The 18,876-nt window shown below is 37.5% G+C and overlaps 2 protein-coding genes across 2 annotated transcripts; both read right to left on the reverse strand.

Moving 5' to 3' along the window:
• Nucleotides 1-1,028: 1,028 nt before the first annotated feature.
• HELRODRAFT_193239 (hypothetical protein) lies at nt 1,029-12,947 on the reverse strand (the record flags this gene model as incomplete). Its single annotated transcript, XM_009026130.1, has 20 exons — nt 1,029-1,352; nt 1,804-1,916; nt 2,184-2,381; nt 2,706-2,995; nt 3,338-3,423; nt 3,693-3,824; nt 4,265-4,379; nt 5,448-5,559; nt 5,988-6,235; nt 6,610-6,809; nt 7,367-7,555; nt 8,147-8,482; nt 8,641-8,830; nt 9,077-9,183; nt 9,481-9,750; nt 9,924-10,067; nt 10,404-10,515; nt 11,407-11,540; nt 12,052-12,163; nt 12,865-12,947. The coding sequence occupies 20 exons, from the start codon at nt 12,945-12,947 to the stop codon at nt 1,029-1,031; spliced, it is 3,495 nt and encodes a 1,164-aa protein (XP_009024378.1).
• Nucleotides 12,948-14,812: 1,865 nt separating this feature from the next.
• Nucleotides 14,813-16,114, reverse strand: HELRODRAFT_177986 (hypothetical protein; the record flags this gene model as incomplete). Its single annotated transcript, XM_009026131.1, has 3 exons — nt 14,813-15,034; nt 15,259-15,444; nt 15,713-16,114. The coding sequence occupies 3 exons, from the start codon at nt 16,112-16,114 to the stop codon at nt 14,813-14,815; spliced, it is 810 nt and encodes a 269-aa protein (XP_009024379.1).
• Nucleotides 16,115-18,876: the final 2,762 nt, after the last annotated feature.

Here is an 18,876-nt window from a genome sequence, read left to right on the forward strand (position 1 = left end):
ACAGAATAAATAATCGACAAAGTGGCAGGGTCAGGGAGAGCCAGTGCCCGACGTTGCGAGCAGTTTTTGTATTAAATAAAACTTTGTTTAAACCAAAAAGTGTCTTTTTTGGCCAAAAAAGACACTCAGCTACAAATGTTGACCCCCCCAGTCAACACTGAAATATATTGAAATATTTTCAAAAATTCCCTGGTCTACGTTTGAAAAATGTTGGCCTTTCCGTCCGCTAAAAATGTCTAGACCCGCCACTGAATCGAGCGTGCGGCACTAATCGGCAAAAGTAACAAATATGACTACATATTAAAATATGATAAAATTCACCTAAATCATGGAAAACAGATAGGATGCTCATTCCAATGTTAGTTGCAACATAATGGGACAGCACTACGTCAGTATATAGAAAAAACCTCTCAAACTAAAATGAAATCAAGAATCTGTGCTTTAAATGCAGACTGTTTTTATTAAATAAATAAATGAGTTAACAACTGACGAAAAAGTCAGAAGCACCCGTTTTTGGATTGAAAGAACGTACGTGTATATAGAAAGAGATAGAGGCACAAACGCTAGTGTTAAATCAAACTCAATGTACAAATATCTTTCACTTTAAGAGACACATAATGTAAAAGCTGGACCATAAAATGAGCAATAATGATAGAACAATACCAAAAAACTCTGAAAACATTTCCGATCAGCTGGCTTTGGCAACGCGTTCTCCCAACGGCTTCACTCAATGAAGTTCTGTTGGATTGGGAGGACTCTCGTATACAATGCGTTATCAGGACTTTCTTGCCAACATGACGTCATCATCACTACATTTGTCACCTTCATCATCACTATCATTAATATTCAATCGGAAATCTTTCACACACGTCATTCATTCATTAACCTGACCTGAACATCAACCAGCATCATTCATCCCAATAAAACCATATTGTCACATATTTCTTGAACTTATTACTTTGAGCAGTGCAGATGTGTATAAATTATTTACAGGCCGTTTTTATTAATTGAAACACCCTCTCGATTTATCATTGCGATTCGTTTTTATTAAAAAAGAAACTCGACAGTTTCTGATTTGTCGAAGATTTGTTGACCTCCTTTAACTTCTTAGCCCCTCCCACAGACGTCACGTGATCTGGTGAACTGTTTTCATTTCTTTTCCGCTTCTTGAGAGATGTGGATGAGTCGTTCTTTGCATTATTTTCTTTTCGATCCTCGGAATTCCCAGAGCTCAGTTTCGCTGAAACTCTCGATGATTTGGGTTTTTCCATGTTGTCAAAAATGCTGGAACCTCGTGGTTGTGTCTGTGGCGGTTTGTTGTTGGTGGTACTTCCGATGTCGTTCGATGCAACCTGGCAGAGGTGGTGGTTGGTGTTTGTGGAATGTGGGATGACATCAATGAAATGATAGGATGATGCTGCGAAGTTGGTACTAGGGGTGATAATATTGTGATGATCAGCATACCGATGACCATGACGTGACGATGACGTCATGATGACGACGTGGCGATGACGTATATAACTCCAGAGATAAAGTCTTGGGTGATAATCGTGATTTTCGTGATTATAAAAAAATGATGAAATAAAACTAATGATAACCAATTATTATTATTATTATCCATTCTTAGAATAGTCCTCAGAGGTAGGCAGAGCATGTACGGAATATAAAGTGAAACAGTTTATTTCAGGTCAGACAGTTCCAGGCAAAGCAAACAGTACACAATCACTAAAACTGTATAACTTTAAACACGAATGTCAAAAGATTCACACAACAAGCGTGAAACCACCCAACCATTCCAATAACCTTGAAGGGATTCTTTATTTCCTTAAAAGTCATGGAATCGGACAAAGAAGTTTTTTTGCTGAGTTTGTTCCTCTTCTTGCCAGCGATGGTTCCCGGCTTCTTGAATGCATCAACTGTTTAGTAAGAAATACAATTACTAGAAGTTATGTCTGAGAAGTCGAATGATCTGACCGAAGGCATGAGGCACAGCATAAACGAGAAATCACTTTATTTTATTATTCAGAAACTCGAAGTTTCAACTACATTACGAATGAACAGATAGCGTCATGCCGGTAGAGTCATGAGAGTTGCAGGTCTCAACAACTAAGATAGTCAAACACAGACAGGGAAAATTTAAATAAAAAATTGATGAAGAACTAGAAATGAAGACAAGACGAAACCTTGCTCTTTCTCACTATCGCTATTTTCTACAGCCCCGCCATCATCATATTCATCTTCGTCATCACCACTGTCATTCTTCTCTATCTGATTATCGTCGTCGGCATCATCTTCATCAAGTCCTTGATCAACTTCATCGTCATCCACCTCAGTGAGATCTTTCTCGTTGGATGGCTTAAACTTGGAGCCTGCAGATGATGCTGGTGGTTGGGTTGTTGCTGCTGGTGGCTGGGTTGTTGCTGCTGGTGGCTGGGTTGTCGTCGCTTCAGAAGCAGTCAGTGGCGTTGAAATACTTCGATTGAATGAAAATTTCTGTGTATGGTTTTCACTCGAACTATTCAGTCTGTTGCTTTTCAAAGATGAGTCGGAGGAAAAAATTCTGGAAGATCTGATTGAAGAGAATTTCAAATTTTTAACAGACTTGTATCAAACTTGAAAGAGATTTTAAAATACTCACACTTGCATAGTCTATACTTTTAATTCTATAAATATTTCTATTTTTAACTGACAACAAAACAATTTACCGTTTATGAGAAAAAATAATGAAAAAAAACCGAACAGAATTTTTGCAGGTTTGAGAGCCAGGGGTTTCTCCTCACAGCTGACACGCTGCTCCTTCATTCTTTTGCTCATTATCCTCATCATCTTCATCTTCATGGCGTCATCGTCGTCATCATCGTCATTGTTGTTGTTGTTATTGGCAGTTACAACCTTTTCGTCCTCATCGTCATCTTCGTTATCCTTTTCGACCTTTGACCTGGCGAGGTCATTCAACTTGTGAACTATCATCGTTTCACCTTTCTGAGAGGCGTACCTGGGCGCGTGGGGAGATAGATGGAGGGTTAGTCTTTCATTCATTCTCAGCCCAGTCATCACCACCACCTTCATCTTCATGATGGAAACCATCATCTTCGTCGCTATCATCTTACCATCCCAATCATTTGCAATACATCCTCCAAGTCATCATTCCTAACACAAACACCACCACACCCCACCACACCACACCTCACCACCACTTCCTAACACATGAGAGGACCAACATTCAGTCATCGTCATCATCACATAACATTCATCCTGTTCATCATAATCATCGTCATCATCACCATCACAACGTCGTCGTCATCACCATCATCGATACCATCATCAAGGTCACCACCTGATAGCCAGTTGCAGCGTCTTGACATCGGGCATCATCTCCCCGAGTTCAACTGCACGAACCTCCTTGTTCGACCTGCAGGACAGCTGATGTGTGGGTGGTGGTGGTGGTGTGTAGGTGGTGGTGTGTGGGTGGTGGTGGGAATTATATCAACGCTTGAAACCAATTGATTGTTCATCAAACATAAAACAAAAATATCAAGAATGAATGAAGAACTGATGAAGAGCGAACGAAGTGTCGATGTGAACGAGTGAATGAACGAGTGAATGAGGAATGAATGAAGAATTTTATAAATCAATGAATTAAAAACAAAACGAATATATGAATGAATGAATGAGTGAAGAGCAAAACGAACAGCAAACAGTTTCATCAGAAGCTCCTTCATTAGCGTTCCCATCCTACTCTCTTCTGATTGGTCGAAGTGGTAACCTTGAACTTTCCAAAACTTGAAATGATTGGACAGAAGTCGTGTGCGCCAATATTGCTCCTGGGGGGGGGGGAATGAAATATTTGTTAAGAACCAATAGCGGAGTTCGTGTATTTGATGTTTTTTTTTCTGCAAACAGAAAGTTTCATGTCGAGCCCTGCACCTGAGAATAAATTCTGAAATCATTTGATGGCTAAGAGGTTAATGGGAAAACTGAACAAGTTTGAATAACATGGCATCGAGACGAACACATAAGAAGCTGACCAGTTACAGAAAGTTAAATTGATCATTCAGCATCACAATCAGCCAACTTTCAAACTGTCCAATCAATCTTTGGCATTGCCATTCAACATCTAAAAAGCTATTTATTAATCACCAACTGACCAACCAACCAACCGACCAATCAAACAACCAATCAAACAACCAACCAACCGACCAGCCAACCAACCAACCGACCAACCAACCGACCAACCAATCAACTAACCGACCAACCAACCGACCTCCAATATAGACTTGTCAGTGTTCATCTCGCAGTAGGGCAGCTTGAATGGAAGTATCTGAACGATGGGCAGTGGCAGGGTGGATGGGTACTTGGAGCCCTTGCAGAAGATGGCCCTGCAGTTAGGTGGTCATGCGATGATGATGATGCATCCAGACTATAATGCATACTTTCAAAATGACCAGCATATAAACACACACATACACACACAAACACCACACCACACAAACATATACACACACACATACAAACACACACACATACACACACACCACACATACACATAAAAACAAACACACACACACCCCACACACAAACAAATACGCACACAAACATATACAAACACACACACACACACATACAAACACACACACACACATACTACCAACCTGATCTGTTGAGGATTCTCGCGAATGCCCACCACCCAGTAGCTGTCTGAATGACCCTTACACTTAAGTTTGTAAAAATGCCAGGTTCGAACTAATTGATCAACCAGCCAACCATCCATTCAATCAACCAGCCAACCAACTACCATCCAACTGACCAATCAACCATCCAACCAACCGACCAATCAATCAACCATCTATCCATCCAGCCAATTAACCAGCCAACCAACTATTCATCTATCCAACCAACTGACCAATCAACCATCCAACCAACTGACCAATCAATCAACCATCTATCCATCCAGCCAATTAACCAGCCAACCAACTATCCATCTATCCAACAAACTGACCAATCAACCAGCCAACCAACTATCCATCTATCCAACCAACTGACCAATCAACTATCCAACAAACTGACCAATCAACCAGCCAACCAACTATCCATCTATCCAACCAACTGACCAATTAACCAATCAACCAACCAGCGAACCAGCCAACCAACCAGCCAACCAACCAACCAACCTGATCCTTCAGGTTAGCTACAGGCCTCCACAGATTAGAAGAACAAGCGGAGTTGAACATGCGCACGACGCCCGCTGAGTCGCACGTGAACAGAGAACCTTCATTTGAAAATCTTCAAAGATGGTGGAGATTAATGAATTATTTAATTATTTAATAAATGAATGAATGAATGAACTAATGAATTAATTAATTAATTAAAAAACAAATGAATTGTTAAAAGAAATAAAAATCAATGAGTTATGAAAAAAATAAAATAAAACNAGTTGAACGACCAACCCAGCCCAAGCCACTGTGGACTTGCTGGTCAATGGCAGTCTGCCACTGGCCAACAACCTCATCTTGCTGGTTGAGAGCAGCATGAAGGACATGCACTGGTCGCCCGGTATGCCTGGGTATGTGGGTGGTTGGCTGCAGAGCACCAGGTTACAGGCAATCGCATAATATGGGACGAGATAACATCAACGTCGCACGACATCAATATTACATAACAACAACAACAAATGACATCAACATTACACAACAACAACAAATTACATCAACATTACACAACAACAACAAATTACATCAACATTACACAACAACAAATGGCATCATTATTACATAACAACAACAACAAGAAATGACATCACCATTACATAACAACAACAGATTACATCAACATTACACAACAAAAACAATTGGCATCAAAATTACACAGCAACAACAAATTACATCAAAATTACACAACAACAACAATAACATCACCACATGACACATCAACAAAAACACAGCAACAAAGCGTCACAACACACCAACAACATGGAAACGAGAACCAACCCATAGCCTCATGGTAGATGACAGCCAGGAGATCCAAACACCCAACCATGGTGACCAGGGGTCCGGTCAGGCTGAAGACCTCCTTCTGGACTCCCCCGACCGAGTATACCCTCACCAACCTCACGTTCGTAGCCACGGCCAGCCACCTTTCCCCCAGGCACATCCCTACGATGCTTTCGCCATCAGGCATTGCCATTGACCACTCCTTGTTTGTGTCCCATGTTGAAAAGTGCATGCATAACAACTGGCTGGTGTGATGTGATGTCACGATGATGTGATGTCACGATGATGTGATGTCACGATGATGTGATGTCACGATGATGTGATGTCACGATGATGTGATGTCACGATGATGTGATGTCACGATGATGTGATGTCACGATGATGCGATGTCACGATGATGTGATGCCACGATGATGCGATGTCACGATGATGTGATGCCACGATGATGCGATGTCACGATGATGTGATGTCACGATGATGTGATGTCACGATGATGTGATGTTGTGGCGTGATGTAATAACGATATGATGTCAATGCAGTTTGGCTTATTCCTACCTCACCTAAGTACTACCTCACCAACTTCACCACCAGCAAATCATCATCATCATCCTCATCTTACCTTGCAGTGGCTTCCTGGGCTTCAGAAGCAAGCAGAAGAGCCTCCTCATTGAGGGCTGCCATGTTGAAGTTGTGTGTCGAGTTGTCGATGTGAATGGTGTGGTGGATGGATGAGTCGTGGAACTCGGCGTTGATCGTCCGTTCGCCACTCTCGTCTTCAAAGTTCGTGTACTGCTGCACTCGACCTATCTCGTTCCAGACCTGTGGTGGTTGGTGTGGTGGTCGATGGTGGTGGTCATCTTGTTGGTGTGATGCTCGACGATGGTGGTGGTCGATGATGGTAGTGGTCGATGGTGTGGTTGTTGATAGTGGTGGACGATGGTGGTGGTTGATAGTGGTGGACGATGGTTGGTGGTATGTTGATAGTGGTCGTCTTGTTGGTGTGGTGGTACTTCTGTATGTATGGTACTTCAGAATTTTTTTAAATTAGCACTTTATTAATTAATTACATTAATTAATAAAATAATAAAGTACATTAACGCAAAAATATAACAAAAAACCAGAGCAACCAGCAACACAACGCAACAACAAACTGCAACAACAACAACAACGACCGACAACAACAACAAACTGCAACACAACAACAACAAACTGCAACACAACAACAACAAACTGCAACACAACAGCAACAACAACAACAACAACAAACTGCAACAACGACCGACAACAACAACAAACTGCAACAACGAGAACAACAAACTGCAACAACACATCAACAACAACAAACTGCAACACAACAACAACAAACTCCAACAAACCATAAAGCGAGACACCAGTCCCTTAGGACAGGAAGTTGGTATGAATGGCTTCTGCATGTCAACGGGCTGCCATGACTTCCTGCTACTGCTGCCATCCCCGCCAACCTGCTGCGTCGAAATCTCAGTGCTGCTTATCGGCAGGTCTGTCAAACTTTCTGGCCAATCTGTAGTTGGTGCAGTGTTTGCTTGCTGTGGATGATGATGACGTTGATGATGAGGTGATGTGGCGATGTTGTTGTTGTTGTTGTTACTAAATGTGATGATGATGTGATGTTGTTGTTGTAACTAAATGTGATGGACATGTGAAGTTGTTGTTGTAGTTGCTATAAAATGTGATGATGATGTGATGTTGTTGTTGTAACTAAATGTGATGGACATGTGATGTTGTTGTTGTAGTTGCTATAAAATGTGATGATGATGTGATGTTGTTGTTGTAACTAAATGTGATGGACATGTGATGTTGTTGTTGTAGTTGCTATAAAATGTGATGATGATGTGATGTTGTTGTTGTAACTAAATGTGATGGACATGTGATGTTGTTGTTGTAGTTGCTATAAAATGTGATGATGATGTGATGTTGTTGTTGCTGCCAAATGTGATGATGATGATAAGTGATGATGATGGATACAACTTTCGAAAATGTTTTTCTTTTGCGATTTTTCTCCGACCACACAAAAAGCTTCTGGTCAGAGTTAGTTTTGAAATAAATGAAATGAGGACAAAATAAAAATGCGATGTTGCAGTCAGTCGCTGCTTCAACTAAATGTGATGAAGACCGACGATGATTACGAAGGTGAATGCGATGGTTAGGTGACCTCTATTGGACGCTTCTTCGTCCACCAGAATGTTGGTCATCCTCTTCCTCTTCTTCACTCCTCCCTCCTCATCAGCATCATCTTCTTCTTCCTCTTCACCATCTGTATCAACGCCAGGAATACCCCCGTCTCCAGCATCATCATCATCATCCACACCGTCATCGTGTTTTTTATCGTCATCATCACCCATGTTGTTCTGACGATGATGATGATCATCAGCATCATCATCGTCAGCATCATTTGCAACGGCAACGAGCAGGTCGGCATCATCGTCATCGTCTCCAAATAAATCGCCGACTGTCTGGGTGTTGAATTGAAATAAATGAATGATAAATAATCCCTACAGAGAGAAAGATTGCAGAGAGAATTTGAAATAAAAAATTACGGAGTCAATTTAAACAACAGCCTGCAACAACAAGCGCACACTTTCAATAAAAATCACAAGAAAAAATCCCCAACCTGCCTACCAGCATGGCTGGCACTTGTGCCCCCAGCACTTCTCCCGCCATCTTGAATGACGCTGCCCTCAGTAACTTCAACAGGGTTCCTCAACAGGCCCATGTAGCCCTGGTTATTGCAGAATGCGACCTCGTGATTGGTCGGGTGCCAGCATACGCTCGTCACAACCTGTTTCCCACCCTCACCCCCTCTGGTGTCATCAAAAAAGTCATCATTGTACACGAATTCATATAAGTGGTAATTTATACATAATTGCATAATGGTTCAGTAGTTGAAATGGTGATAATAATGGTGACATCCATTTGATCATCTGGATACCGCCATCATCCTCACCATCAGAACATCACTATCATCATCACTCCATCCTCATCATCGGTGTCATCACCAGCACCACCACAACCCCCACCACCACCATCATCATCATCACGGCCACAACCTCTTGACCATCTTCTTCTCCCTCACATCCCACACAGACACTCCTTCCTGCCCTCGTGATGATGCAACGTAGCGTCCATCTGCTGATAAGCTCAATGTTGAGAACGACTGAATAGTAACAATAATCAAACAACAACAATGATAATAATAGTAACAAATGAATATAAATTATAAAGATTATTAATTAGTTTGGATACGACCCACAACAACAGACAACATCCCACACTGGCCAGTGACAACAAAAATCCGCACTAACCAGTGACCAGTTGCCACTGACCACACACCAACCAGTGACCACTTGCCACTGACCACACATCCAACAATGACCACTTGCCACTAACCACATACCAACCAGCGACCACTCGCCACTCAACACACACCCAAAAATGACCACTTGCCACTGACCACACACTGATCAGTGACCAAAACCACCCCACACTGACCAGTGACCACTTGAAACTGACCACACACTGACCAAAGGCCAAAACCATCCCACACTGACCAGTGACCACTTAAAACTGACCACACACTGACCAAAGGCCAAAACCATCCCACACTGACCAGTGACCATGAACTGACCTGGTTGTTCTCAACGTCAGCCTTCAACTCAAATGCAATGGTCCACTCCTTAGCACTGTATGCAAGGATCTTGTCAACGCCAGGTACCAGCAAGTACTGCAGGAATAATACCCCACAGGATAAATATGTCACAGAAAATTATTTTATTGAATTGGCAAACGACTCCATTCAATCAAAACTCAAAACAGCCAGGAAGCTTGGTGAAGCGTGGGTTTACCCACCTCTGAGAAATATCACCTCAACTTTTACCCTACCATGACAACCCCAACCTTAGCGTCATCAGTGAAGGCGATCCTAGCCAGTGTTTTTGATGTTTCGAAGCTGTTTGACTTTGGGAGACATTTGATTGTGCGCAGACATTTGCCTTCGGAAGACTTCCAGACTTTCACGGTTCCATCACAGCTGGAGGAGGCCTTCATGACGTCATAATGTTGTGACGTCATAATGTTGTAATGTGGTGATGTAACGTGATGACGTAACGATGAAGTGACGTCATTACTTTTGATGTAATGATGACGCGATAACAACGTCATCATGCTGATTGTGATGTGACTTAATGTTGTAATGTAGTCATTTTGTTATCACGATGTCATGGAACATGATGTGATGTGATAGGATGACAAGATGATGTTGTGATGAAACTGTTACGTAACGTTGTGATGATGATGATTCAGGCAATGTAGTGATGAACATAGATACAATGTGATAGGAAGACGTCAATTTATAGGATGACGTCAACACATACTCACGATGACGTCATCATCGGATGGATGGATGGTCACGGAGAGTACGGGAGCTTCGTGCCCCTTAAAGTCTGTTTGCGACTTTGTTGTCAGATCCAACATCTTCAACATGAAGTCACTGGGATGATGATGATGGTAATGATGACGACGATGATGGTAATGATGACGATAACATGATGACAGATGAAAACAACTACAATGATGACCAGTGACTTAAAAAGTTGTTTGGTCAAATAAATTAAAAAAAAATAAAATAAAATGAATGTTTTGTGTACCAGCATGTAGTTTTTAAAGCTGAACTTATTTTCAAGGAAGCGTTTTGAAAAAAGTTTCACAGAGCAACAGAATGCTATGTTGGTTAACTAACTAGGTAGGGGTCATCGGCATAAAGACAAGCATATCCTCTAAAACTGTCTAAGCAAAGAAATGAAATGAACTCATTATGGAAAAACCAATGTCGAAAATCGAATCCTTGAGAAGATGTAAAATAAACTATAAAGACTCAAAAGTAAAAAAGGTACTCAGGACTACACCGATGAAATATTGAAATGCAAATTTAACCATTGATCAGAATTGTCAGACTAGTGGAACTAAGAGACATTGGATGTCGTCATTCAGTAGATGTACTTGCCTCTTCACTACACTACTAACTAACCAATTAACCAACCTGCTAACCTACCAACAAACTAACCAACCAATCAACCAACCTGCTAACCTACCAACCAACCAACTAACCAACCTGCTAACCTACCAACCAACCAATCAACCAACCTGCTAACCAACCAGTCAACCAACCAATCAGTCAACCAACCAATCAGTAAACCAACCAACCAATCAGTCAACCAACCAACCAATCAGTCAACCAACCAGCCAATCAGTCAACCAATCAGTCAACCAATCAGTCAACCAACCAACCAACCATTCAGTCAACCAACCAACCAATCAACTGGTCAACCAACCAGTCAACCAACCAGCCAACCAACCAACCCACCTAGCACCAGCCAGCAACTTATCCCCCTTCTTATTGAAGCAGAAGTGGTTGACGTGACTGGTGAACCTCAGCAAGATGCCATCTAGTGACGAATCGGCCAGTATGAACGACTGAATGGAGTTGTCATCGCCAGCCACATACAAACGACCACCCTGTGTTTTTGTTATTCTGTATGTATAGCAACTAGATGGTCATTGTATATTATATTTCATAAGAGTGTCATTGTGGACAAACATATCAATGGACATAGTTGAACGAAACCATTCAACTGAAACCATTTGCATGGTCCATTGTACGTTTCATTAAATTCCATATAATTGAAACTGTGTGTATAAATCAGCATTAGAGTAACACAGAAGCAAAATAACATTGAATATATACAAACACGTTTGATATATTCAATGTTATTTTGCTACTTCCAGGTTAACAAAGGGGTGTTTGACTGTCTGCCATCACATTACAGCACAGCAATGAAGCAGATGAATGAATGCACCGACAAGCGAATTAAAAAATGAACAAACAATTGAAGGAACAAAGAGACAAAACAAATAAAAGAGCAAACAATTGGGTGAACAAACGAGTGATTAAACAATTGGTGAATAAATAAATGAAGAGAAAAAACAAGCAAACGAACACAACAAAGAAATGAATGAACAAATGAACCTTAACAGCAATAGCATAGACCACCTCCCCGATAAGAAACGACGAAGGGTCCTTATCGTCATAACCATTGAAGACCTTCACTTCACCATCGAATCCACACGTCGCCATGTGTCTTCAGTTATTTAAACGATCAATTATTTAACAGTACTTACTTACATTTATAGTTTTCTATTTAAAAGAAGGTCAAAGGTCAACAATTACAATCCTAGGTTTCTCTGAAACAAAAGTTGTTTAATGGTCACTATAAGGTCAGTAGCTACAATCTCCTAATTAATGGAAAGTAAATAACTAAACTTACTGCCTATTAAGTAGTAAATAAGTTACTCTGCTTCAACAATACAAACAAACAACAAACAACCAGAAACTGGCCTACTGACAACCATAATAGTAATTAACAATTCCTAATTCTTAGGTTTTATTATTTGAATTTGCTTTCAGTTAATTTTAATATATAGTGTTAAATGTAAGTAAACTAAACTGTTGGATTAATCTACTAATCTAATCCTAATCAATAGGCATTAGATAACAGTAATAATCATAACCATAATAAACAGCTATAATTAGCATAATAATAATAATAATGCAACACATTGCTACTTATTTTTATACATTTTGTTTTCATTCTCACCAATCTCAATCATATTAATTAGGAATTAGGCTGGGATCTGAGATGAGATACCAAATGAGATAATGATAAAATAAATAATTAATCAAAAAATTAATAATTGAATTATATATAATTATATTTATAATATAATTTATTATTTATATAAAAAAACAAATAAAATAAAAAAATTATAAAAAAATTGTTACCTTCCTTTTTCATCAAAACAGACTTCAAGATGACCCGTACCCCCATCGCCGTGAACTTTCCTCAACTCTCTCTTCAAATTCATTTTAATTAATTAACTAATTTAAACAAAATAAAATCAACTCTTACAAAATTGGCGCTAACAAGTTTTTCAGCGCACGAGTTACGCTAGAAACGAATGACAAAATATTAATGTTTTAAATGCTAATTCAAATATCAACAGAAGTTTCATCAAAAGTTTGTATATATTTTTGTTTTATTGCTTTTTATAATTAATATTATTTATTCTAAAATAAATAAATATATACATATGATTATACCATTGAATTATATAAGTTTATTAGTTATATAATTGAGTTGAGTTATATAATTGAGTTATATAATTCCACGGATTATACATATGATTATACAAATACTGATTTTTTGACTTTATGCCTACTGGAGGTGCTTCCGAAACGTTCATTCATCTGTTTCTGCCTTTCTTTAAAATCATGAATTTGTGCTTAAATACTTGTTGTTCTCCCTCATTGTCATACCGTTGTTGAAAAAGTTCAATCTTGACAGGAATAATGTTTCTAACTATAGGCCTATTTTGAACATATCGTTTTTAACTTTTATCCAACGTTCTTGAAAAAGTGGATGCAAAACAATAATTTTTCCGTTTTGTCAAAGAACAAACTTTTTCAAGCTTGTCAATCCACTCCTGAACGTTTCCTCTGACTCTTCTTCTTTTATCGATAATCAACTTTTCGTTTCTTATTTATCTAGATGAGAGCAACTTTTGAATGTGGATGAGATACTTCTTAATAAACTTGGTTCGATGTGGAAACTTGTGGAAATGTTTTTTCGATGTTACCTTTTTATTTTAAAAAACAGAACCCAACAAATTAGTTTTAATTGTGATTGGTCGGCAGTTTAGGAAACATGTTATGGTGTGGAACTAGAGTGGGTACTAGGTCCTTTGCTCTTCTTGATGTTCCTACTGCCAATGCTCTTAATGTGATTTAAAAATATGATTTTGAATGTCACACTTATTGAATAATTTTTACGTCTAATTCTATATTGGAATTTCTTAACTTGCTTTTACCCACCATACTATGCAAATTCACGTTGATGTTGATGGTAAAATAATACAGGTCACACTCAGCCAATCAATCAATCAATCATTCAATCAACCATTCAATCAAACAATCAATTTCTGAAAAGCCATTTCCGCGATGTTCAACAGTGCTCGTCAATGGCTTTTACAAATAGATGGTCTTGAGATCCGCTCTGAATATCATAAGTGATGAAGTACTTAGAGAAGGAAGCAGAATAGGAAGTAGAATTAGAAAAAAATGTCCGCTTTGAAGAAACCATGTGACTAGTCGTACAAGAAAAATAATCGCACAAATAAATGAACAAACGAACGAACATATGAATGAATAAAAGAATGATAAATTGATTGTTAGATTTTTAAATGAAAGGGTGGGTACATTCATGGATAGAATTAAATGGATATAAATTAAGTGAATTATAATGGAAAGTTAGATGGAAGGATGAAAATAACTTTAAGGCTATTTGAAAAGTGTTCTGATAATGGAAAACAACATTTACAGTTTTTGACCGGTTTTTTTATGTTCGAGTTCATATGTCTATTAACAAAATGTTAAAAAAGGTCCATAACACTCCTCCTAGGTTCAGAGGAATCAACAACTCACAAACATCGAATATGAATACGTACTAAACGACGCATCACACACGAAACACGTGATAGGCGGAGATCTTTCTTTCGTATTCGAACCCAGTGACTGCGCGCACTGTTACACAGCACCAGGCGACCTTAACCACTAGGCCATCAAATCAATTGAACACAAAAGTTACATTTTAAAAAGTTATTTTTTTAAATTAAAAGCTTTAAAACAAATTTTTATTAGATATACAAATGTTAATAAACCACATAAATTAAAGCTATGACATTAAGTAAGGTGCAACTTCGTACATTTCGTAATCAAACTCAGATTTATGAGTTGTATCATTCACTAAGCCTATGAAATCAATTTCTAAACCAAAAGGACCAGGATAGCTGTCTGCTATTGTAATGCCAAACCTTAAAATATCTCCTTTTTGAATTGCCTCCTGTTTGTCTTGAACTCTTCCTTTAGAACTCAAAAAAAACTTGGAAAGAGGAATCTGTAGAATATTTAAACTATAATTAATCGTTTTATTTAATTCCACATAATAACAATAAATTAAATTTAAGAACAAAACAGCCTAAAAAAATCATACAGCTCATTATCAGAGTACAAGTTTGAGATATGATACAAAAAAATAAGCTAAGTTACATATTACAGAAAAAATTTCTCATAAGTGACAATAAAAAAAAGTGATAATGGAAAATGTGAAGAGAAACAGACCTTGGAGAGTTGCCAGTAAGGGCCACCCCTTGTGTAGAGAAGAAAGAAGTAAGCATCATTCCATTGTACGTCCCAATACCTGTTCATGTTGAGGACCAAGTTGTACGTGCGTCCATCCCCTCTCACCTTCATAAGTAGGTGGGTGTATGCACTCCAATCGTACGGCTTCACTCGACCAAATGACAACTTACAGAGAAAACAAATTTATTCAAATGTTTTAAAATTAAATTTTGGTAGCATGACAACAATGAAAGACTGTTTATCTTCCAAGCTAATAGACAAATTTTAAATACCAAAAATTATAATGTCATAAAATTATTCCAAAATCAAATTACAATTCAATAGTATTTAACATTAAATTAAATGAGTTTTTCAATCATATTTGACTACTAAATTAACAACAGTACAGTAATAAAATAAAATGAATAATACAAATATTGAAATAAAAAGACACCATGTTATGAGGCGAGGAAATGTTGCAGTAACCACTGTTTTTTGTGATGCCATCTTTAGGAGTTTCAACATCAAGGTTGCCATAGAAAAAGGCTTTCTTGTTTTTATTTATTATGAAATCCGCAGTACTTTTACCCTCATTATGATCACTGTCACATGTAACAATCCAATCATGTAGAGACTCTGGTTTATCGAACTTCCACAATATCTCATAATCATTGTGGTAGGTGCCACAGACAGCATCCTGTCTGCAAAAATGAACAATTTCGTTTTTTAATTTTGCTAATTCTTTAGGAAACATGTTGAAACCATCTTTGACGGATTTAATGAGATCCAATTTTTCTTCCTTTAAATATTTTCCCTTTCTGTGCATCTCCCAAAAATTATTCAAGCGAGAAGACATGCTCACATTCCGCCAAGGAGACCAACAAATAGGAAAATTGTAAACGCGGCGCAAAAGTTTGGAAACCATTGGATTTGAATGCGATTTAAAATTTATGAAGTGTTCAAAAAATAAGCAGACGATCGGCGTTTACATTATCCATAAATTAAGAAAATTAAGAAGACCAATCGAACTTTTGTTTCTGAATTACGGCGAAGTCGACTTTTACACTATCTATATTGACGTTTAAAAGTTAATTTTAACCTAAAACTAACAACATTATAAAAAATAAAAATGCCGTTTTATGAATACTTACATATATTCACCGTTAAGAACTGAAAGTATTCTATAAAAATATTTTTATAACTAAACAAAAGTTAGCTCTTCAACATTTTTTTCATCATTTATCTCTATAGTCGCTTTAAAGCAAATGCCGCGCGATTTTCAAAATTAGTTGTTAACTTAGAGATGAATAAATTATTTGTTACTTAAGATTGTGGCATAGGCTTATTCCATTATTCCTTCTGTTTCAACTTTAAGTTCATTTATTTATTGATATTCTTTTTTGGTATACCTCAGTGGTAAAAGTAATTTTAAATCTTATTAGAATAATTTGGTAATAAAAATAGAGACAACCACAAGTTATTTATTTGAAATTTATTTTCAATCGAGTCAAATCAAGCATCAATTGGAGAGAGCTTTATAAAATTGTTTCTCAAGTTAAAACCGTCACGTTCGAAAATATAAAAATAATGTTAAATTTTTTAAATAATTATAATTTGAATGTGAGTGAAGAGCTGTAAAAAAATCACTTTTGTTTGCTTATGTTAGGCTATTCTTCTGGCGGGACGTTTATCTTTAGTGTCGTTGTTGTAGTAGTGAACGTTGCATCAGCATTCGTGGTAGTAAATTCAGTCGTTGTCAGTTTGGTGGTGGTCGTTCCATCACTTGGCACAAACGTTGTTGATGTAAACATTTCTGTAGTTACAACAACTGTTGTCAACATTTTTGTTTCTACAACTGTTGTAAGAACTGTTGTTGAACTTGCTGTTACGTTATTCTGATTGGATGCTGCCGTTGCATTTTGATAAATTGTTGTCGTTTCGTTTTGTTTTTTAGGATCTGTTAACGATTCGAAAAATATTAAAAAGTATGTTTAATTCATAAAATTCTTATTTATTTAATTAACATTAATGATAACATTTAATGACAGCAAAGACTAAAATTTATACTTTCAACGCTCTTTCCTCTAGAATGTTTTTGAAAAACTAATTGAAATGAACGTAACATAAGCACATAACAACCTCTGTTGATCATGACAACAGTTGTGAAAAAAGAGAAGGTGATGAGCCAGGCTACTGATGAACATAAAGCCACTGGTATTACACCTGCACTCTTCCTCCTCCTTACATGTAAGGAGTTTATGATCGTCACCCTTCTTACAATCCTGCTCGTCTTGGGAACTCTAATGACAACGAACCCATCATTTGGTGTTGTTAGGTTTGCATTTGGTAGCAACCTCTTTAAATTTGCGATAACTTCTTCAGTCTGCATCCTCTTACTCCTACTGATCAATAATTGGTAGTTTATTGATCTTCAACTGGAAAATTAATTTTTTGTCATGATCGAATTGGATAGTGATTAACAACGATTGTGATAAAACTTTCATAATTGTACATTTTGAGGATGGGCATAACATTGTTGATCAAGGACCAAACGTATTATTAAAAGCCAATTTTTAGCTTAAATAAAGCAAATGTCACCAAAGTTTTAAGTTGCGAGCTCAAAGGAAGTTTTTGAAGTTGATTGCAATATAAGTCAAAATTTTAACAATCGTTATGATTGTTTATCAGTTTATTTAACGTTACGAAGAATGTACACGACTGTGAGGTGCTTGTTGTTCAAATTTTTTTTACTTTGTGTTGCTTACGGTGGTGTGGTGTAAAATTTTTTGTTTAAATAAACTTTTAACAATTTTTTGTAGATTGGTGCTTTAAGGTTTAAATGATACGTCAAATAAGTTTTTAGGAAATAATTAAACTGCGACTTGAACATTATTGTGCAGCTTTTAAAATATTTCTATATTTTATATCTAGCCAGTGCAAGAAAACAAGATATGGAGATCAGTGGCGTAGCTAGGGTCTTCTGCGCCCGGGGACAAAACAAAAAATTTGCGCCCCCTACATAAAATCTGTCAAACTATATAAAATATAACTGTCGTACTCAGTATTTGAAGTAGGCTACACTCCGTGACGCCTATATACAATGCATTTCAGTGTATTCATGTTTCTATATGCATATTGCACCTTACACCATAATTGTATTATTCTTTCTCAGTTCTTAACTATTATATTGTAATACAAAATATTAATGATTATCATTTAATCATTTATTTGGCAAAAAAAATGATTATGATTAAAAAAAAATGATTATGATTGATGTATATAATTAGATTCTTTCAAGTAGTTTTTATAATTCTGTATTTTTATTGTCCGCTGAGTCAGAAGTGTGAAATAAAAATTATTAAATTTAAAAACAAAACAACAGCTAAGTATTGTCTAGAAATTGTGGTTAGGAAATGAGCAGAATTTTAAAGAAAATTTATTTTTCTTGCTTTTACTGCAGCAAACTGGTTAATTATATCATCAAAATCAATCTGTTCAAGAACTTCCCTCTCCACACTCATTAGGGCCAGATCGCTGAGTCTATCTTGTCCCATGGATGCTCGAAGATAGGAAAGAATTATTTTTAATTTACTGAAGGATCGCTCACAGCTGGCAATC

The sequence above is a fragment of the Helobdella robusta genome (assembly GCF_000326865.2).
Source record: "Helobdella robusta unplaced genomic scaffold HELROscaffold_45, whole genome shotgun sequence".
In the NCBI taxonomy this organism is placed as follows: Eukaryota; Metazoa; Annelida; class Clitellata; order Rhynchobdellida; family Glossiphoniidae; genus Helobdella; species Helobdella robusta.